General features: G+C 41.6%; 1 protein-coding gene across 2 annotated transcripts in view; it reads right to left on the bottom strand.

Annotated features, from left to right (window-relative positions):
- myo5b (myosin VB) overlaps positions 1–23,095 on the bottom strand; it is a 338,678-nt gene extending 315,583 nt beyond the window's left edge. The window contains exon 1 of one of the 2 annotated variants that reach the window (XM_041190990.1): positions 22,731–23,095. In XM_041190990.1, coding sequence (XP_041046924.1) covers positions 22,731–22,757 — 27 coding nt within the window. In that variant the 5' untranslated portion in view covers positions 22,758–23,095. The remainder of the gene's footprint in view (positions 1–22,730) is intronic. The other variant, XM_041190998.1, reaches the window with a different exon arrangement.
- Between the last annotated feature and the right edge of the window lie 815 nt (positions 23,096–23,910).

The following is a 23,910-nucleotide window of genomic DNA, read 5'->3' as shown; positions in this document are numbered from 1 at the left end:
CACTGCAGCTGGGCTGTTCCCCTTGTAGGCTTGCATTACTCTATACCAAGTGCCATGTTCCTCCTCTTGACCGCATGCAGAAGTACTTCTATTGCTTCATCTGGTAGCTTTGGACCTCCAGCAGACCAGGGGGACATTCTTGGAGCAAGAGCCTCTAATGTGGATATGAAACTTTTCTGCCCTTTCAAGTTGATGCAGATCTTTAAATTTCGCAGTAGCATGGCAGTTCACACATTCTGAATGACTGATTGATATTCAGCATCCTGAGAGGTCACCGTCACAGTCTAAATTAAGCTGCCCCAGAAATTGTGGCACAGTCACCCTGCTTGTTGCGTAGGTGTGAATTACACTCTTCCATTTCATATGCTCATGGTTTCACCCAGGTAGAGAGCCTAGATCATTATGCTCCATTGGGAACTGATGTGAAGATCATTTACAGATGATTAAGTCCCATCAGAATTAGGATGATCGCATACTAAAGACCATTTGGCAAGGAAATGGAAAACTGGGAGGTTTATTATGATATTTTGCTTTTCTTCCTTATTATCCTTTTGTACTTGCATTTTCTATAAGGTAACTATATCAAAAACCCTCGTGGCACTTCTACCACTGAAATATCACATTCACTTTGAACCTCAGCAACCATTCTAACCTCTAATTTTCCTTTCATTTTATTAGATCATGAAGAAGAGGGGAGAAAAGGAAGAGGCACTGCTACAACAATCAGCTCCGCTAGGACTTTATAGTGCTTACCATCATTTAATACCTCGCAAGTATCAGCTCACCCAGGAGTGAGAGAATGAGTTAGTGCAGAAAGGATGAGTAACAGTGGTGTGGGTTACACACAGAGCAGATCTGATCTACAGACCAAACAGGAGCAACCAGGGTGGAACTTGTGGAACTGCTAATCAGGAGGCCCAGACACGTCGCCTCTTGCTTACAAACTAAATCTCATGGGTCCTATTTTTAAAAGGGGGATGTATGTGGAGCACCAAGTACTTGGGCACATTTTAGTCATGATGCCACAGTGGTTATATTGCTTGAGTAATGATCTAGAGTTCAAATCCCACCATGGCAGCTGGAGAATTTAAGTTTAAGTTATTAAATTAAAAACCTGGAATAAAGGTAATGGGGTCCAAGAAACTACTAGATTGTAGTAAAAATCCATCTGTTTTACTAATATCCATTAGGGAAGGAATTCTATTGTCCTTTGCCAATATGTGACCCACAACAATGTCTTAAATTGCCCTCTGAAATGGCCTAGCAAGCCATTCAGTTATATTCAAGAAGGTTATCACCTTCTGAAGGGCAATTAAGGGTGGGTAGTAAATGCTAGCTTTACCAGTGTTGCTTACATCCCTTGAATGAATACAAAACAAAATAGGGAATTTATCAAAAGACACTACAGATGGCTGGCTGAATAGAGGAGTGCACACCCACAAATGGCAAAAACCAAATAAATTAACTACAAAAATAATACAGTAGTAATAAGGTTTTAACAGCACCTGTAAATGTGCAAGCTGGTCACTTTAAATTTAGGTATTTCCCAACACCTTGGGTAGCAGTTATGAAGGCATTATTCAGAATGAACTGAAATGTGATAATACGAGCAGAGAATGATAGTGCATATTTGCCACCTCATTTGAATGCATTTGTCCAGAAATGGGCAGATGTTTTCAAAAGTCCAACCTATTTATAAAGCAATGATAACATAGAAAAAGATCCAAGGCACTTCACACGGGTGTAATCAAATAGAAATGGGCATTAGGCCAAAGAATGAAATATTGGGGGGGTCTTGATAAGGACAAAAGGGATGTGGTGAAGTTTTGGGAAAGGACTCCAGAGCATGTGGCCTGAGTGGCTGAAGTCAAGATTGCTATTTTGAGGCAAAGTATGAGGAAAAATCAGGAGAAATTGTATGGTGCTAACCTGGTAGGGAAGCCCACCCACAAAAAAAAAACCTGACAAACATATCAATGGAAATTACAGGGCACAATGTATTACATTTGCCAGCCTGATATCTCCAGCTGATAACTACATTTGCCTCATCAACATTAAATATCCACATTTCACCGACTTGCAGCAAGGCTGCTCCACTAAAGAATTATTTGATTCCATAGGAGCCTAGTGCCACTAAATGATTGCCCTAAATTAGTGTAAGGAGCAGAAATGGTTTCCCAATCGGTCCAGTTCCTAATTAGAACCCTTTTTAGTAGGAGGCAATAAATAGGCCCACTCCCAGGAAGGGAAGGACAGGAGGGGGAAGCAAGGAAGGGAGATTCATGCCTGGGGAGTTCCTGACAGCTGGTGATGGAGGTATCGACAGAAACTTGAGAAAAAACGAAAAAGGAGTGGGGGAGGGATTGTAAAAATATATGTCACAAAATATTCTGAGAAAAAAAAAATAACATATTTTCTTTCTAAAAAGGAGCAATCTCTTCCATTGGACTATTTTTATTTTTGTGGATTGACTCATAATTTGTGAATAACCAGGTAAACACTCTCATAAAAATCTGGAATAGATCTAAACCAAAAAGATTTAGGTAACAGTGCAGCAGTTTCGAAAGAATACGGACTTTGTCCCTGACTCCACTGACCTTGGCTGTCTGTTAAAAAACCAAAGAAACCTACACAACTTTTTTTTAATAAAAAAGCTTGTTATGACTGAGGCAGTTGGTAAAGTGGAGTTATTTACAAATCCCAGAGGGAAACATTAAACAACTGGCAGATGGGCATGTTAGTGGGGTGGTGAAAAAGGCATATGGGACACTTGCCTTTATCAATCAAGGCATAGATTACAAAAGTAGGGAGATCATGTTGGAGTTGTATAGAACATTGGTGAGGCCACAGCTGGAGTACTGTGTGCAGTTCTGGTCACCGCAATATAGAAAGGATGCGATTGCACTGGAGGGAATGCAGAGGAGATTCACCAGGATGTTGCCTGGGATGAAATATTTAAGTTACGAAGAGAAATTGGATAGACTTGGGTTGTTTTCGTTGGAGCAGAGAAGACTGAGAGGCAACCTGTTCAAGGTGTACAAGATTATGAGGGGCATGGCCAGGGTGGATAGGGAGCAGGTGTTCCCCTTAGTTGAAGGGTCAGTCACAAGGGGACATAATTTCAAGATGAGGGGCAGGAAGTTTAGGGGGGATTTGAGGAAAAATTTTTTTACCCATAGGGTGGTGACGGTCTGGAAAACGCTGCCTAGGAGGGTGGTGGAGGTGGGTTGCCTCACATCCTTTAAAAAGTACCTGAATGAGCACTTGGCACGTCATAACATTCAAGGCAATGGGCCAAGTGCTGGTAAATGGGATTATTTAGGTAGGTCAGGTGTTTCTCATGTGTCAGTGCAGACTCAATGGACTGAAGGGCCTCTTCTGCACTGTGATTCTGTGAACTGGCATAACCTATCATTTTAAGTGTTATGTTTGAGATGTGACTCTAAATTCAGAAATCAGACCACCAGTTCTTGAAGTTTTACATTAAAATACACACACACACGGCTACAAATTACTACCATCGTAACTTTTAACCAGTTCCTAAACTAATCTCCATTAAGGCAACAGCAACCCATAGATTTAACCAAACACCAGGCAAAGTATTTTCACCTTATGAATTCAAAATGAGGTTCTTTTCACCCTGGTTCCTGTGGACACAGTGGTAGGCTTACAGGCTTTGATCTTACATTGCCTCTGCTCTGCACACCCGAAAACTGGTGAAGTTATCACTCCCATTGAATGTTAATTCTCATTGTATCAACAACCTCTGAACTAAACCTCTCTAATAATAAAACTCCTTTCATAGTACCAATTTTATTAGTAATATAAATATATTGCTCGGTAGCTGTTAGTTTTCACCCCACTTCTTGAATGCTCTATTCAAAAAATGCAAATGCACACTATTTCTCTTACATATCAAAACTAGTACAAATCATAGTACCCAGACTGGTTGCTTTAATCCAACTAAGACACACCCACAGACTAAACTTCTATTTTAAAAGAAAAATATTTTCCAAAATATTATACACATTAATAGCTTCATGACTGGCTATTCCTCCCTGCTGATTTTCACTAATAGTTCTTAACCTCATAATACACTTTTAAAATGTTTTCATGGGATGTGGGTGTTGCATTTGTTGCCCATCTCTAATTGCCCTTTGAAAGCAATTAAGAGTCAACCACATTGCTGTGGGTCTGGAATCACCAGACTGGGTAAAAACAGCACATTTCCTTCCCCAAGGGTCATTAGTGAACCAGATGGGTTTTTATAACAATCAATAATAGTTTCATATCAAAGAGAAATGGAGAAAAACTTGGATGAGTTAGTATACTGTGAGTCAAAAATTATATGAAGGGCTAACTGGGAGATGTCTGCATGCAAGGTAGTGACAATAATAAATAACAATATTTGAATATCAAATTTCAAAAGACTGTGGTACATAAAAACAAAGGTGCACAAAGGGAAGGCAATGCAAAACAAATGCATAAAAAAGGGCTTGACTTTCTAGTACAAGAGAATCCAATGTCCCCTCAGCTTACTGCAAGCTATATTGGGTTTGAAACTTGACTCCTAACTCCCAAAATCTCTAGTTCCTTTTGCCGGTTTCTAGTTCTGAGCAGTGCATTCTAAACTCTAATGTCCTGTGCGGGATGGTAGGATGCAGGTTAAAACTGTCCCCCTCTATAATCACTGTGCTCCTCTCAGTTCCTAATTCTTAAACCTGTTGCCAAGGGGACACTAGTCCCCTCTTACAGAAAGAATCTGTAATTCCACATTAAGGCTCACCCCTCAGAAGTCAGTTCTCATCAACTTTAATGGAAGGCCCCAGAGCAGATTTAATGTTCACTCACTTGTCACATTACGTGCATGACTAAGAGAGATGAAATGAAAAAAATAATGAGGGACAGAAGTTAAAGTCAAAAAAAGGAAATGAATGCACTACGTGACATAATGAGATCTACAATAACTCAAGCGCTTTACCAAGGTTAACTGGATACAATATAGCAGTTCTCTTGTATTCAGCTTGACATATTTGTTACCCTATATAAATAGACACACAACCATTCATCCTCATCTTCAGTAAAGTTGATCACTATCAATGTAACTATTTTCTAAAATACACCAAGATTTACAGTTTTAGTGTAGAGTTAGGCATCAACAGTTCTGGAACATCAAGTCAATTAGGACATTGTACCTGAAGCATTATTATAATAATGAGAATGTATAATGAAGCAATATCCAATATGGTTAGAACATAAAAAGAAGTGTTAGGAACTAGGGATAGTTTAAGTTAGTTATGTTTGTGTTTGTAGGTGTTAGAATTGAGTTTTAGCTAGTATTTTAAACTTAAATAAGGGCAATTATGAGGGCATGAAAGCAGAGCTAGGTAAAGTGAACTGGCAAATGAGGTTAAGGGATAGGTCAATTGAAGTTCAGTGACAGACATTTAAAGGCATATTTCAGAATACAGAGAATAGATACGTTCCAATGAGAAAGAAAAATTCCAAAGGGACGGCCCACCATCCATGGTTAACTAAAAAAGTTAGAGGCAGTATCAAACTTAAAAAGAAAAAGCATATAATTACACAAAGACAGGTGGCAGGTCAGAAGATTGGAAAGAATGTAAACAAACAGCAAAGAACGACAAAAAGATTAATAAGGAGGAAAAAATTAGAGTATGAGAGGAAGCTAGGTAGCAATACAAAAGTGGATAGTAAGAGTTTCCATAGATATTTAAATAAAAAAAGAGTTAACAAAGTGAGTATTGGTCCTATAGAGAATATGTCTGGGGAAATCGATAATGGAAAGTAGGGAGATGGTGGATGAATTAAGCAGGTATTTTGCTTAGGTCTTCACCAGAGAGGACACAAGTAACATCCCGGAAATAGCTAAAAATCAGAAAACAGAAGGGGCTGAGGAACTCGTGGAAAATTACAATTACCGAGTAAGTGGTATTGAGCAAATGGTTGGGCTGCAGGCTGACAAATGCCCAGGTCCAGATGGACTTCACCCTAAGTTCTTGAAAGAAGTGGCTAGTGAGATAACCGTTGCACTGGTTTTAATTTTCCAAAGTTCCCTGGTTTCGGGGAAGGATCCATTAGATTGGAAAATAGCAAATATAACTCCTTTATTTAAAAAGAGAGGGAGACAGAAAGCAAGAAACTATAGGCCAGTTAGCCTAACATCTGTCATAGGGAAAATATTAGAAACTATTATTAAAGTAGCAGGGCACTTAGAAAAATTCAAGGCAATCAGAGAGATCAACATGGTTTTGTGAAAGGGAAATCATATTTAATCAATTTATTAGAGTTCTTTGAAGGAGTCATGACAGAATGGAGTCATGTGCTGTAGATAAAGGGGAACCAGTGGACATACTGCACTTAGGTTTCCAAAAGGCGTTTGATGAAGTGCCATGTCAAAGGTTATTGCAGAAAATAAAAGTTCATGGTGTAGGGGATAACATATTGACATGGATAGAAGATTGGTTAGCTAATAGGAAGCAGAGAATTGGCATAAATGGGTCTTTTTCTGGTTGACAGGATATGATGAGTTGTGTGCCACAGGGATTAGTGCAGGGGCATCAACCTTTTATAATTTATATAAATGACTTGGATGAAGGGACCGAAGGTATGGTTGCTAAATTTACTGATGACACAAAGATAAGTAGGAAAGTAAATTGTGAACAGGACATGAGGAGGCTACAAAGTGATATAGATAGGTTAAGTTAAGCGAGTGGGCAGAGATCTGGCAAATGGAGTATAACATGGGCAAATGTGAAATCATTCATTTTGGCAGGAAGAATGAAAAAAAAAAGCTTATTACCTAAATGGTGAGAGCTGGCAGAGCCCCGAGATTCAGAAGGATCTGGGTGTCCTCGTGCATGAATTACAAAAGGTTAGTATGCAGGTACAGCAGGTAATTAGGAAAGCTAATAGAATGTGTCATAATTTATTATGAGGGGAATTGATTACAAAAGCAGGGAGGTTATACTTCAGTTGCACAGGGCATCAGTGAGACCATTTCTGGAGTATTGTGTACTGTACCGGTCTCCTTATTTAAAGAAAGATGTAAATGTGTTAGAAGCAGCTCAGAGAAAGTTTACTAGACTAATACCAGGAAAGGGTGGATTGTCCTGTGAGGAAAGGCTAGACAGGTTAGGCTTGTATCCACTGGAATTTATAAGAGTAAGAGGCAACTTAATTGAAACCTTTAGGGGTCTTGCCAGGGTAGATGCGGAGAGGATGTTTCCTCTTGTGGGAGAATCTAGAACTGGGGGGTCACTGTTTAAAAATAAGGGGTCACTCATTTAAGACAGAGATGAGGAGAAACATTTTCTCTCAGGGTTGAGTGTCTTTGGAACTCTCTCCCTCAAAAGGTCGTAGAAGCAGAGTCTTTGAATATTTTTTTAAGGCAGAGCAAGATAGATTCTTGATTAACAAGGGGGTGAAAGGTTATTGGGAGTAGGCAGAGATGTGGGGTTGAGGTTACATTCAGATCAGCCATGATCTTATTGAATGGCGGAGCAGGCTCAAGGGGCCAAGTGGCCTACTCCTGCTCCCAATTCATATGTAAGTTTAAGTTTGATTTGTGTTTCTGCATGTGTGGGTTCAGAAAGGGGAACTTGAGTTTTAGTTTCACTTTAAAAGATGCCTTAATTTTAATAACACCTTATGACTCTTGAAGGGGGGTTAAAACAAAGTTAGAAAAAAAAAACTGGGCTGTTGCCTAGCAACAGGAGACCAACACAGGGACATGGAGGAACTGAAAGCAGCTTGAGTTCAATTGGTGATTATGTTTGAAGGTTGAAAGGAGTAATCAGAAGAAGCAGCATAGGAGAAGGACAGATAGCAAGTCCCAAACTAAAGTTGGAAACAGGAGCTAGAAGAAGCTGGACAGGAGGGAGCTGCAGGAAGCAAGTTCCTCCAAAGAACAGAAGGGGGTTCCCATGAGGACCTTCTTGTCAAAGGGAAAGAACAGAAATCTGGAAAAGTCCTGTTAACTGAAGTTAAGAGTGAAGAGTAGAGAAAGGCTCCAAGCTTAAAGGGAGAAAGCTGCAGGACGCAAACCTAAAAAGTGAAATAGGCTTGTGAGAAGCAACAAGGAGACAGCCAAAGGTCTGTAGCTCTTTATTATGGGCATGTGAAACTGTGGCGTTCAACTGGCATGACTGAGCATTTGACAGAGAGTGCGTGGAAGGCAAAGCTTGAATGCACATGGCGATCCAGGGGAGAGGAACATCGGAAGGAGGGTATAAAACTCTGGAGGTGGCCCCTTGTGGAAGGCGTCTGAGAGAAAGCGTCATTTGGGAGAAGATTCCAAAGTGAGTTCTTCCAGAGTGGAGATTGGAAATCCTTGTGTGACAGACAGGGTTCAGTGAGACCGTTTGGCTCACGGTGTGACAAGCTTCTGGGGAAGAAGTTGAGGAGAGATTCATAGCATCTGTTTGGGGTGGCATCTGTCACTTGGTTTCACAGTGTGATTTGCCTGACCACAGGTTGCCTATTGGTCTACATGGACTGTGCATAGTAGAGTATAAAATAGTCCTTGTAACTTGTGTTATCCTTACAAATCTGTACAGGTATAGTTGTAAGTGAAGAAGTATTGTAATATAGTTCATATTTTCTTGTTTACTAAATGTTTTATTCTTTTGTTAAAAGTTCATCAGCTAACTCCTGTGACTCTGTTCAGTAGTCGTCCTCCACGTTTCTAAACAAAAAATAAAAGCTAGGATCTTCCAAGCCGGATTCCACCCTGGGATGTGGCTTATCCAGTAGCAACATAGCTGGGATCATAACAGTAAGAGTAGTAGTCATGCAGCCCAATGCCTGCTCCACCATTCAACAAGAACATGTCTGCTCTTTAACCTTCATCCCACTTTCCTGCCTGATCTCCATTTCTCGCGATTCCCTTGGAGCTCAAAACTCTCTCTCCCTTGAATTTCTTCAATGACTGTGCAATCCAGAACCCTCTGGGGTAGATAATTAAAAGATTCACAAGCCTCAATAAAGAAATTCCTCCTCAACTCAGTCATAAATAATTGATCCCTCATCCAGACCATGCCTCCTAGTTCTAGGTTCTCCAGACAGGGGAAACAACCTCTCAGTATCCACCCTCGGAGTCCGATGTTTCAATGAAAACTCTCATTCTTCTAAACTGCAGACAGAGTAGGCCCCTTTTGCTCAGCCTTTCATCAAAGGACAACCCTCTCCTCCCAGGAACTAATCCAGTAGGCTGGACATATATTGGATTTTTCATCATGTGACTTTCAGCTTTCAACCACCCCCATCAAATTATTTTTATAATTAATAACCAAAAGGGTTCAAAGAAAATGAGAAAAAACACACAATTTGTTTTATAAAGCCTGTTTTTCTCCTGGGTTGCTCACAAGATGGATCTTTAATTCTTGAATAGTTGGAACGATCCTACGCTACAAAGGACATTAATATTCTGAATAACAAATGTAATTACTTATACTTCAAGATCAAAGCTACAGCTCTCAATTAAAGAAGCTATAGTGTAGCAGTCACTTTGTGTTAACAGAATAACACTTTCCTTTTCCTCAGGTGCTTTTACAGACTCATCCTTTTTTCCAAAACTGCTAACGTACTATAACTTGTTTTGTTGGCAAGTTTGTACATTTATTGTACCTGACAGTTTGTACATTTATTATATCTGAAAGGGTTTTGTTTTCCTCCCTTCCTCTCCTGAAGGTGTTGGGGCAGTGTGGGCAAAGCCCGTAAAATGTCCCGAGCCAATCAAAAGTCCATTGACTTCAGCGGGATAATAAAGTCCCACCAGCTTAAAATTCCACCCTTGGAATGGTTTTTATCACAGTTGTTCTCGACTAATTAGAACCTAGAATAGAGGGTATGAACTTCTAATGATCTACATCACTCCCATTAAACCATGCAGTGGTAACTGGAGGGTTGGTACTGTACTTATTAAAGTGTTATAGGTCTGATCTACAATATTACTAATAACTTCAATAGACAGTGTGCTGGATGGATTCTTCTTTTATAGAGAAGGAAACCAAAAGATAAAAACATCTGACCATGCTCTCCTATCCCAGGATACAATAGAGAGAAACTGCAGCAAATTAACACACAATTGTTGCTCACCATCAGAATAGTCTAATTAACATATTCAACTTCTGGAAACATTATTCACGTGTTCATTAAATATTTGATACCCTGACTAAACTACAGTCACATTTGCATAACGTTAAGTCACCTATAGTTACACATAATGTTGTAAAGATGGTCTCAGACGTGCTTTGGTATGTTTTGCCCACATTTAAGTTTATGTATTTTCATAGCCCAATAATGTTATAATTCATTGCTAATTTACAGTGCCAATTACCAAAGCACCATACTGTATTCCAGTCCTCAAATTTCTATTATGTATGCAACATGTATTGCCCATCCCTAATTGCTCGAGAAGATAGTGGTAAGCAGCCTTATTGAACCTCTGCAGTCCATGTGGTGTAGGTACCGTGCTATTAGAGAGGGACTTCCAAGATTTTGACCCCGCAACAGTAAAGAACAGGGTTATATTTCCAAGTCGGATGGTGAGTGGCTTGGAGGGGAACTTCCAGTTGGCGGTGTCCCCAGGTGTTTGTTGCCCTTGTCCTTCAAGATGATAGTGAGTTTGGAAGATGCTGTCGAAGGAACTTTAGTGAGTTCCTGCAGTGCATCTTGTAGATGGTACACACTGCTGCTACTGTGCATCAGTGGTGGAGGGAGTGAATGATTGTGGATGAGATTCCAATCAAATGGGCTGCTTCGTCCTGGATGGTGTCAAGCTTCTTGAGTGTTGTGGGAGCTGCACTCATCCAGGCAAGCGGGGAGTATTCTATCACACTCCTGACTTGTGCCTTATAGATGGTGAATAGGCTATGGGGAGTCAGGAGTGGAGTTACTTGCTGCAGGATTCCTAGCCTCTGACCTGCTCTTGTAGCCACAGTATTTATACAGCTAGTCCAGTTCAGTTTCCCGCCAATGATATCCCACAGGTACAAAAACAGAATTACCTGGAAAAACTCAGCAGGTCTGGCAGCATCGGCGGAGAAGATTGACATTTCGAGTCCTCATGACCCTTCGACAGAACTAGGTGAATCCCAGGAAGGGTTGAAATATAAGCTGGTTTAAGGTTGGGGGAGTGGGGGGGGTTGGGGAGTGGGAGGGAGAGAAATGGAGGGGGGTGGTGTGGTTGTAGGCAAAAGCAGTGATAGAAGCAGATCATCAAAAGATGTCACAGACGGCAGAACAAAAGAACACATAGGTGTCGAAGTTGGTGATATTATCTAAACGAATGTGCTAATTAAGAATGGATGGTAGGGCACTCAAAGTATAGCTCTAGTGGGGGTGGGGGGAGCATAAAAGATTTAAAAACATTTAAAAATAATGGAAATAGGAGGAGGGAAAAAGAAAAATCTATATAATTTATTGGAAAAAAACAAAAGGAAGGGGGAAGAAACAGAAGGGGGGTGGGGATGGAGGAGGGAGGTCAAGACCTAAAGTTGTTGAATTCAATATTCAGTCCGGAAGGCTGTAAAGTGCCTAGTCGGAAGATGAGGTATTGTTCCTCCAGTTTGCGTTGGGCTTCACAGGAACAATGCAGCAAGCCAAGGACAGACATGTGGGCAAGAGAGCAGGGTGGAGTGTTGAAATGGCAAGCGACAGGGAGGTTTGGGTCATTCTTGCGGACAGACCGCAGGTGTTCTGCAAAGCGGTCGCCCAGTTTACGTTTGGTCTCTCCAATGTAGAGGAGACCGCGTTGGGAGCAACGAATGCAGTAGACTAAGTTGGGGGAAATGCAAGTGAAATGTTGCTTCACTTGAAAGGAGTGGCTCCCAACCCCCAACTATGGCACCACCCCATGCCCACGCAAAAGATGTAACACCTACCCCCTCACTTCCTCTCTCCTCACCATCCAAGGGCCCAAACACTCCTTTCAAGTGAAGCAGCATTTCACTTGCATTTCCCACAACTTAGTCTACTGCATTCGTTGCTCCCAACGCGGTCTCCTCTACATTGGAGAGACCAAACGTAAACTGGGCGACCGCTTTGCAGAACACCTGCGGTCTGTCCGCAAGAATGACCCAAACCTCCCTGTCGCTTGCCATTTCAACACTCCACCCTGCTCTCTTGCCCACATGTCTGTCCTTGGCTTGCTGCATTGTTCCAGTGAAGCCCAACGCAAACTGGAGGAACAATACCTCATCTTCCGACTAGGCACTTTACAGCCTTCCGGACTGAATATGGAATTCAACAACTTTAGGTCTTGACCTCCCTCCTCCATCCCCACCCCCCTTCTGTTTCTTCCCCCTTCCTTTTGTTTTTTTCCAATAAATTATATAGATTTTTCTTTTTCCCTCCTCCTATTTCCATTATTTTTAAATGTTTTTAAATCTTTTATGCTCCCCCCACCCCCACTAGAGCTATACTTTGAGTGCCCTACCATCCATTCTTAATTAGCACATTCGTTTAGATAATATCACCAACTTCGACACCTATGTGTTCTTTTGTTCTGCCGTCTGTGACATCTTTTGATGATCTGCTTCTATCACTGCTTTTGCCTACAACCACACCACCCCCCTCCACTTCTCTCCCTCTCCCCCACCCAAACCCCCCCCCCCCACCTTAAACCAGCTTATAATTCAACCCTTCCTGGGATTCACCTAGTTCTGTCGAAGGGTCATGAGGACTCGAAACGTCAACTCTTTTCTTCTCCGCCGATGCTGCCAGACCTGCTGAGTTTTTCCAGGTAATTCTGTTTTTGTTTTGGATTTCCAGCATCCATAGTTTTTTGTTTTTATTTTTTTGTATCCCACAGGATGTTGTTGTGGGGGATTCAGCGATGGTAATGCCAATGAATGTCAAAGGGAGATGGTTAGATTCTCTCTTGTCGGAGATGGTCATTGTCTGCTACATATGTGACACGAATGTTATTTGCCACTTGTCAGCCCAAGCCTGGATATTGTTCAGGTCTTGCTGCATTTGGACATGGACTGTTACAGTATCAGAGGAGTCCTTAGTGCTCAGTATGACTTCAACCAGTGGAGAATTTTCTCCCTGATTTCCACTGACCCCAGTTTTGCTAGGGCTCCTAGATGCCACACTCAGTCAAATGCTGCCTTGATGTCAAGGGCAGTCACTCTCACCTCACCTCTAGAGTTCGGCTCTTTCGTCCATGTTTTAAAACAAAGCTGTAATGAAGTCTGGAGGATCCCAACTGGGCATCAATGAGCAAGCTATTGCTAAGCAAGTGCCTCATGATAGCACTATTGATGACCCCTCCCATCATTCTACTGATGATCGAGAGTAAACCAGATTAAATTTGTCCTGCTTTCTGCTAGGCAATTTTACACATTGCCAGGGAGATGACAGTGCTGTGCTAGAACAGCTTGGCTAGGGGCATAGCAACTTCTGGAGCACAAGTCTTCAGTACCATTGTTGGAATGTTGTCAGGGCCCATAGCCTTTGCAGTATCTAGTGCCTTCAGTCATTTCTTGATATCATGTGGAGTGAATCGAATTGGCTGAATACTGGCATCTGTGCTGCTGGGGTCCTCTGGAGGAAGCCAAGATGGATCATCCGCTTGGCACTCCTGGCTGAAGACTGTAGCAATTGCTTCAGCCTTATCTTTTGCACTGATGTGCTGGGCTCCCCCATCACACAGGATGGGGATATTCACAACTGGATGTGGCAGGACTGCAGAGCTTAGACTTGATCCATTGGTTGTGGAACCGCTTAGCTGTGTCTGTTTTGCTGCTTATACTGTTAGGCATGCATGTAATCCTGTGTTGTAGCTTCACCAGGTTGACACCTCAATTTTAGGTATGCCTGGTGCTGCTTCTGGCATGCCCTCCTGCAATCTTCAAGGGAACTTTCTCTTAATTTCTCTTGAAGAGAAATTATTACAGTACAGTATTTTAGCACCTGTAACAATAGTAATTCTCCTGAAGATGAAGTTACAATTTTAAAAAAGCGCAAAAATCTATGTTTGAGCCACAAGTACAAAATTATTTCTGCTCTGAACAAAATGTCAAAATCACAGATTAGATTTTAATTACATACATCAAATGTACAGCACTAAAACAAGCCATTGCCCCAACTGCAAATGAATATGGTGTCAATTAAGCAGCCATCAGCAATACTAATGACAAACAATGTGATTCTGATTTGAAAGGTCAGAGATGGAGATTTCAGGACCAACAAGAATGGTTGCGCACTTCTGAATGCAATGGCTAAAAAGCAACAGCGCTTGCCGCTGACCTCAAAGAAAGCTTTTCATTAAGATCCAACATCTTTGGCATGGATTTCCCTTGCCAGATCACAGTTTGAATCTGGCACCAAGTCAAGGGCATCTCAAGGCATCCAGCAACAATGATGCCATCAAGCAGGGTAACAAGCCAATCACATTGAAGCATTCTCAGACTCCGACTGCACGGAATTTTTCAATTTTAATTAAAATGTTACAGAGAAAGCAATGAATGATTGGGGCATAAACACAGCGTTACAATAGCAGGAATATCAAACTTTTTAAAAAATGTTTAAAATGGGAATTTATCATAATGGAAAAATTTGATAGTCCACAAATAAAAATGTATTCGCTGATGATTGCACAATGTTCAGCACCATTTGCAACTCCTCAGATACTGAAGCAGTCCATGTCCATGTCCAAATGCAGCAAGACCTGGACAAAATCCAGACTTGGGCTGACAAGTAGCAAATAACATTCGCGCCACACAAGTGACCATCCCCAATAAGACAGAATCCAACCATCGCCCCTTGATGTTCAATGGCATTACCATCACTGAATCCCCCACTATCAACATCCTGGGGGTTACCATTGACCAAGAACTGAAATGGACTAACTGTATAAAGACTGTGGCTACAAGAGCAGGTCAGAGGCCAGGAATCCTGTGCCGAGTAACTCATCTCCTGACTCCCCAAAGCCTATCCACCATCTACAAGGCACAAGTCAGGAGTGTGGTGGAATACTCCCCACTTGCCTGGATGAGGGCAGCTCCCACAACGCTCAAGAAGCTTGACACAATACAGGGCAAAGCAGCCTATTTGATTGGCTCCACATCCACAAACATTCACACCTTCCACCACCAATGCACAGTAGCAGCAATGTGTACCATTTACAAGATGCACTGCAGGAATTCACCAAGGCTCCTTACACAGCACCTTCCAAACACACGACCATTACCATCTAGAAGGACAAGGGCAACAGGTAGAAGGGAACACCACCACCTGGAAGTTCCCCTCCAAGTCACCCACCATCCTGACTTGGAAATAGATCGCGTTCCTTCACTGTTGCTGGATGAAAATCCTGGAACTCCCTTCCTAACAGCACTGTGGGTGTACCTCCACCACATGGACTGCAGTGATTCAAGAAGGCAGCTCACCACCAGCTTCTCAAGGGCAACTAGGGAAGGACAATAAATGCTGGCCAGCCAAAGTCCACATCCCGTGAATGAATAAAAAAACTACTCTTCAGGGCCAGTGAGGCTGTTCAACAGTAAATATGAACTTAATATATCTTTAAAAATTGAGTTACAACTCATTTAACAACGTTACAACTTTTTCAAAGATTTTTTTTTTTACAGTGAGACCAATAGCATAAAAGGGCAAATCAGTTCAGTGATTTCTGATTGATCACAGCCTCAGAATGACTTAACAGTACACCCTACGGGGAAAGGTAGAATTACTGACAGCAGCTTGTGAATTTGACTGCACAGATGTGACACCAGAAGCTGTCAGTTTCAGAGGAACAATAATGGTAAATATTGAGCTTCACTGTGATTACTACTGCAAAATCCAGGCCAATGACATTGACACAGAACATACTGAACGGCTCATTGCAGGCTTTGACCACAATATTCCCAAAATTTCAGAATATATTTTACTGGAAAAAGCCAACAAAATTGCAGAGGCTGGCATGTTTCATGATTTCTCTAAAGTCAGCTTGGGATTGAACAAGTGATAGAAACAATTTCATCCTGCAACTCGTAAGGTAATGGTCAGAGAAGCTAATGAAATGAAGTGACCTCAGAAATGATAAAGGAATGGCTTTCATCAACTCTGCCTGCATCACTTTAAATTTACCAGCCTTGTGAAGTGCTCCACCACATTAAAACAAGAATTTTCTGGAAGCTTTAGCCATTGGGGTTGGGGCGTGGGGTGGGAGGAAGGGAGGGAAACTCATGCCTTTAGCCACTGTTTTTTTTGAAACACCTTGGCTGTTCAAAGAGGAACTTTCTCAGATCTGTTCATATTTGTGTCCAGAAGAAGTCACCTGCTCTTTGCTCCATTTTTCCCCCATGGACTTTCCTGGGAGCTGTGTCTATCTTTTCAACTGACATTCCTGAATGTTTTGCACGTATATTAATTGTAAAAGTCAATCTCTGGACAGAAGTTTTTGAGCTCAGGGTTGAAATGTCTTAATCATTATAGATAACTGCCCTGCACATCCTAAAATTTCTGGCCTGACAATTGTGGAACTTGTCTATCTTTGAAGCAATATCATGTACAAGCTTCAGTTGAAGAACACTGAAGTTAACAAGCTTTTCAGGAATCACCACGTAACATTTCTTTCTAGAAAAAGATTAGCTGTTTACAAAACCAAAATAATCTTCTATTAGTTTTCTGAACGCCATGAATTTCATTGCTGGAAGTTGGATCACATGACTCAGAAACACTGTCAACTGCTTTGGCCATAAAATTCTGGTCAGTAAAGGAGAGAATATGGTGGATCTGGATGTTCTGAGATGGTTCTTCTATGTGGACTCTCGGGTTAGTAGACAGACTGTAGACAATTGTTGTTAGGCAGATACCAGAGTGTGTCTATCAATGCTACCTCCAAACAGGTTGCAGAGTAGGCATGTTGCTCCTAGGCATGGTGCTCCAACCTATATCGAGAGAGAGTCTAACACATGACTGATGTCAGTGGTACACCATCATCTACATAATACATTAGCAAGTCCCATCTATTAACTCTTTATACTGTATTGGAAGAGATTGAAGCTGACACAGAATTACAGAACATTTACAAGCAGCTTCAGCAAGCAGGACAGATCCCAGTACTGATGATCTTTTATCATCCAAACAGTCATCAAAGCCTTGAGTTAAGAAGTGTTGAAATTAAATAAATGAAATCATTAAATATAGTGTGAATTGTAAAGATGATGATATTGCTCCTGATCCAATCACAAGATGCTCTCTGACATCCACTATTACCTGCAATTCTCATATAATGACTTGATTGACTAAAAAATGCAAAAGATGAAACAGCAATTATTGTGGTTCAATTTCAAATTAAAATGGGCTCCCACCTTTGTAGTATTGTCCACCCATGCGCCTACCCCAGCTCATCTGCTGCCAAAACTCCCATCCATGCTATGTTGTCATGTTTAAGTTATCCAAAAATATTCTCCCAGTGTCATAAATCATACCAAATCCTATTCACCCATCGTCCTTGTGTTTATTGACTTACACTGGCTCCTCAGTTTTAAATTTTTCAGATCCCTTTTATGTGCTCACCCCTCCCTATCTCTAATCTTCTCCAATCTCACAATGCCTTCAGCTCCCAAGGCCTTATACTCTGGAATTCTTTCCTTAAACCTCTTCACCTCTCTAAGTCATTTTTTTTCCTTTAAAAGGTGCTCCTTATGTGGCTCAGTGGCATAAGCTGTTTCATAATGTCTCTGTGAAATGTCTTTGAATGTTTTGTTACATTGAAGGTGCTATGTAAATACAAGTTGCTGTTGAAAAGAACTAACATTGTTTAAAAAACGTATTAGTGAAATAGAAGTAAAATGTTGAATTTTTGCAACTTTTTTTATCTTTGAAATTGTAAAAGCCTTCAGAACAGTCTGGAAATTGTTTTTAAGTGTTTATAAGGAAAGTTTTCCTATTACTATACCCTGCATCATGTGACAATTTTGCCCAATGTAACAGAATACAACATTTAGGCAGACTCAACTGTACTATGGAATTATCATACATGCCATTCGTACTCAGCCCTGTCACTATAATCAGTGTTTCTTTACTCTTTTGTTCATCTAAAGCTGTAGTTCCTCTAATGCTACAGAATACAAAAAGTTCAATATTTTGCTTTAATATCACTGTAATAACAACTTTTTAAAATAATTCTACATGTGCACCCACTCACCACCCTGCATCCGCACTGTCTTAAAATCAAGACTCAACAGACCCTCTCCCACACTGACTCATGCTTTTCCAAGGCCTCAAAACTATGAAACTCCCTACCTCCCTCAGTCTTTTCTTCTTCATTTAAACATTTAAAACTCAATTTAGTTATTGCTTCTCAGTTTATCTTGCTTTCTTTCCTGCATTTTTCAAACTTGATGGTGTTCTAAAAATATGGGCCTTGGTCCCTTTCCTAAGTTTCTGGGCTAAATCAGCTCTGATCTTAATAGTTGGCATTGGGGGAAAACAGTGAAATATTTAATTATGAGGAAAGTTAAATTATATAAAGGGTTGCCTGTGATTAAGTCAGCTCTTCCAGGATATGAAGCCTCATTCATCAAATATAACATTTTTAAAATAATTCAAACTGAAGGAACTAATATCGTGGTTGTACTATTGATAGGCTTCCAATTAAAAATGTATAAATGTTCCAAATTAAATAACCAAATTGGAATTGCACTGCTGTGTCCTTACCCTAGTCTTTTAGAATACTTTTATCTTCCCACCTACCTACATTCTGAACATATGCCACCTCCATTCTCTTAGGTAGCCAGTGCCAGATACAGCAGGCCAGTCACTCCAGGTATCATTTGGGGACATGAGGGTACAATACACTTTCAAGTACACAGAAAATCTCCTACACTATCCCAATAATTTGCCTTAGCCCTGACCACCTCTTCTGTACATTTCCATTTTTCTTTCCATCCTTCAGTGAACTTGCCAACTCAGCATCAAATAATTCTATTTATGGGTCCATGCCTGCATGGCCTTGGAACTAAGTTCAAGTTGTTCCAAACTAATTTCATAAAGGACCATCACAGCCAATCAGGCTTATACTGAATTAAGCTTGATACATTTAGAGGTCCCAGAGATTAAAGGGAAGTGTTTGTATACCATGGGTCCAAGAAGCCATCTATACAATCTGAAATAAATGACACAAGATCAGAGTTTTATATGTAACTCACTTGCAGCTATCCTGGGCTTATATTAGCTGAATTGCAAGCATTCCCTGTAGAAATCCCACACAGTTTTTAAAAACATATATATTTGTCAAAACTGAACTCTCATCCACCAACATGTTCAAGTCAATATAACACTGGTACTAGTGTATTACAAATGCAACATTTAACGTGAACTCTGATATATGTTATCCTTTCTTAGCAATATGATCTGCCTGTGTTTAGAAACTGCCTATTGTCTATCAATCCCAGTGTAAGTGTTTACAATAGCCTGTACCTCACACAACACAATGTATTTTTTTTGCCATCTGGTTGTTCTGTAACCAGAAGGTTAAGGTTGCAAACTTTTGTAGCAGTTGTAATTACATTCACCAGGTGTAAGTATTTAGGAACCAGAGAACCATTGCATGAAGTACAATAAAACTGCTTCCATTGCAATGTGGATTCACGAATGGAAATTTCACACACCCATTGTACATCCTGACATTTTACTAGATACATTACAATTAAAAAAAACATTTGGCACACTGACTGACGACAGCAATGAAAAAATAATCAGATAGTGATGTTGATCAAGGAATAAATACTAGCTAGAACAATGCGGATAAAGTCCATATGCTCTTTTTCAAAATAGCATCAAAAGATTTTTTACGTCTACCTGTTTAACGTCACCTCCAAAATGCAACCCCTCCAACAGTAGAGTACTGAAGAAGTGTCCTTCTGGATTTTCTGCTTAAGCCACTGGAAGTGGGACCTGAACCCACAACCTTCGCACCCAGAAGCAAAAGTGTTACCACTAAGGATGAGGATATGCCAAGCCATGAAATTACAGATTGTAGTGGAATACAAGTCTGCTTCTGCTGATGGCCTGCAGCTCCTTATAGATGCCCAGTTTTGAGCTGCTAGATCTGTTCTGAATTTATCCCATTTAGTACAATGGTGGTGCCACAAAACCTGATGAAGGATGTCCTCAATATAAAGACAGGGCTTTGGCTCCACAAGTCTGTGTGGTGTTCACTTCTACCAATACTGTCTTGGGAAGATGCATCCGAAACAGGTGGATTGGTCAGAAGTATCCCTCATATTGGTTCCCTCACTACCTGTTGCAGGCCCCGTCAGGTAGATATGGCATTCAGGACTCAGCCAGCTCAGTCAGTGGTGGTGCTACAGAGCTACTCTTAGTGATGGATATTGAAGTCCTCCACCAAGGGTACATTTGTGCCTTTGCCAACATCCTACAGGTTATCAATGACCAGAAAATCAACTGGGCTACAAGAGCAGGTCAAAAGCTGGGAATTCTGCAGCGAGTAACTCATCTCCTGACTCCTCAAAGCCTGTCCAAGGCTTAAGCCAAAAGTGCGATAGAATACTCTCCACTTCTCAGCAACACTCAAGAAGCTTCACACCATCCAGGAGAAAGCAGCCCACAAGATCAGCCCCCTATCCATCATGTAAAAAACATTCCCTCCCCCCACCACCAATGCACAGTGGCAGCAGTGTGTACCATCTACAAGATGCACTGCAGCAATTCACCAAGGTTCCTTCAACAGCACTTCCCAAACCCGTGACCTCCATCACGTAGAAAGACAAGGGTAGCAGATGCATGGAAACACCACTGCCTGCAAGTTTTCCTCCAAGCCATACAACATCCTGACCTGGAACTATATCGCCATTCTTTCACTGTTGCTGGGTCAAAATCCTGGAACTCCCTTCCTAACAGTACTGTGGATGTACCACAACCTGATGGACTGCAACGGTTCACCACCACCTTTTCAAGGGCAATAAATGCTGGCTTAGCCAGCGACACCCACATCCTGTGAAAAAATAAATTTTAAAAACATGGAGAAGTACTGATCACCATTTGAGAGAAGACAGTAGATGATAATCAGTAGGAGGTTTCCTTGCCCATGATGCCACAAGACTTCATGTGGTCCGGAGTCAATACTGACCACTCCCTTCCAACTGTGTCACCACCTATGGTCGATCTGCCTGTCAGTGAGATAGGACATGCCCAGGGATAGTAATGGAGGAGCCTGGGAGAATGGCTGGGTGGAACAGCTTTCTCAGCTTTGGCTTAAGTACCCAGATGTTAATGGGAAGTGCTTTGCAGGTTCAACTGGGCAGGGTGTGCCTTTGTCATATTCAATGCCTTAGTTCAATGGCATGTAGTTTGTCCTGTTTTATTCATATTTGACTTTTCGGTAGCAGTTTGATACAACTGAGTGACTTGCTGGGCCATTTCAGAAGGCAGTTAAGATTTAGCCACATTGCTGAGGGCCTGGAGTCACATGTAGGTTAGACCAGGTATAGATGGCTGCTTTCCTCCCATTGGGACATTATTGAGCCAAAAAGGTTTGAGCAATCTGGTGGTTTCATGGTCACTATTACTGAGACTAGCTTTTTTTTTTAAATTCCAGATTTCACTAATTAATTCAAATTCCCCCAGCTGCCTTGGTGGGATTTTAACTCAGGTCTGCAGGGTCTTACTCCAATAATATCACCACTATGATACCACCAAGAACTCTGCAGCCAGCCTCGGGTTGTTACAACAAAATAACGTTGTTGAAAAAAATGTTTCCTTTAACCCAGGCAGTTTCTGATAATAAAAATACCTGGAAAAACTCAGCAGGTCTGGCAGCATCTACAGAAGAGTCAAACGGACTCGAAACGTTAACTGTGTTCCTCTCCGCAGATACTGCCAGACCCGCTGAGTTTTCCAGGTATTTTTGTTTCGGATTTCCAGCATCCGCAGTTTTTTTGCTTTTATCTACAGTTTATGATGCCTGGCGTCAGTAGTTGCAAGGATCTTGTGAAACCCATATATGGCTAAAAAAATAAACAAATCGTTTCGCGTTTCGTGAAAAGCAGAGGAGATTCCTATTGTACCAGATTTAATATTGTATCAGATTCATCGAATCAAAGTTTCATTAAAGGGTCCATCAGCATTTTCATAATTCCATCGTTGTTTTCCTCCCGCCTTTCCGGAATAAGGCACAACAGCAAATCCTGAATCTTACAACTGCGGGAGGTGGAAATGCATAAAATCGTTTTTTTTTTCATTCAAAGCCCAGTGCAGATTTTTTTTTAACCCTACGCCTGTTACCAGTGTTGCTAAACTGCAGACGATCCCTATTCCCCACATCCGACCTGCACTAAACACCTGTTCCGCACTACAAGGCTTCGAGGAAATAGCATTCAATATTTTTTCACACTCCCCCCGCACCCCCCCCCCCCCAAAAAAAACTGCCAGAATGAAAATTACCTCAACTAAACCGATCGCACAACCGTGACTTTAATCTCAACGGCAGCGGGAAGCCAAATGTTTACTCAAGCTTCCGAACAAACACAGGCGAAAGGAAGTGAGGTGAAGAAACCGATTCTTTTAAAAATAACTCAGCCATTAAAAATGATAGTATTGTGATTATCTTATATACATGTATATTATTTGGACTCGGTGCTGCAGCGAGCTGTCGATTTTTGACACAGGTTCGCATTGTGGTATCCAGGAGACAGACACATTTTAAAATGGTTACAATCTCTCGTACGCACCTTGCTGTAAAGTTCCGAGGCTGACATGTCGCTCTGCACTTTGTCCGACCTGCTGTTGAAGAAATGAAGGGGTCGATGTGGCCGCCGCCGACAGCCTCAATTGCTACCTAAAGTGGACATTGGCAGAGCGATGTCTCCCTGGTCGCCATTTTCACACACCCGCCGCAATTCCCTTCCTCCAGCGACCTTTCACTCAGGTGTAAAGTTGGTGTCGAGATCTCCGCCCAGGTTTTAAGCCGCTCCCCGACCTGCTAATGGGATGGGGTTTATATATATATATATATATAAAATTGCGAAATGAAATCGTACAGAATGTACAAATCGAACAAAATAAGAACGATAAATTGCTCCCCAAACTTGATGAGGCAGGCTTGACAAGAAGGTGTGTGTGTTTGGGTAAAGCCTCGCAAGGTGTTCTGATCTCCGGGGTCACCTCACCCAGCCTTTTCCCCAACAGGCACTGGGAACTGATGGTGAGACATCTGCTGGTGACTTCCGCGTTTTGAGCTTCAGTGATTAATTCAGGACTGCGACAGTGTTCGCTGCCGATTCCACCTGCACTATCTGCTGGGGCTTTCTCTGCCCGCGTCTCACCTTTACCCATCCCGCAGCACCTGGGTGGGATGGGATTCTGCAGCCCCCGCCCTCTGTGTCAAACCCAGTTCCGGCTGCCAACCCTCCAAGATTGTCCTCGAGTTTCCAGGAATTAAAAATTATTCTCCTGGGCACTGTTGTGACTAATTTTAGGAGGAAAAAAATCACAGGAATATTTAAAGAAAAAACGTTTTTTTCCTTCCTCTGCTTTGCACACTTACATTTATTAGTTGTACAAATGTTAGAGATTGGGGGGAAAAGTCTTTGACATAGTCAAGAATCACCCAATCGTCTAATGGAGAGTCTGTTGGTCCACTAATTACAAGGGGGAAGGTACTGAACCAAGAGGATGGACGTTCAGGTGATCAGCAGCCTGAGTGTGGGGATGGAGTGGATGGAGGCATGAGGCCATGTGATGTGACCTTCAGGAATGCATCCAACCAGAGTTCGCAACCCTAGCATAATCATTCATGAGACTGATCAGTTCCCACAGGAACCTGTAACCCATTTGGAACTTCAGAGCCATTCCCACTCCTGCCTTTATCTGACATCTGCCATGCATCCTTCTTCAACAATTCTGACCAAT

The sequence above is a fragment of the Carcharodon carcharias genome, chromosome 1, assembly GCF_017639515.1.
Source record: "Carcharodon carcharias isolate sCarCar2 chromosome 1, sCarCar2.pri, whole genome shotgun sequence".
Taxonomy (NCBI): Eukaryota; Metazoa; Chordata; class Chondrichthyes; order Lamniformes; family Lamnidae; genus Carcharodon; species Carcharodon carcharias.
Note: the sequence above shows the minus strand (reverse complement) of the source record. Positions and strands in the feature narration are given on the sequence as shown.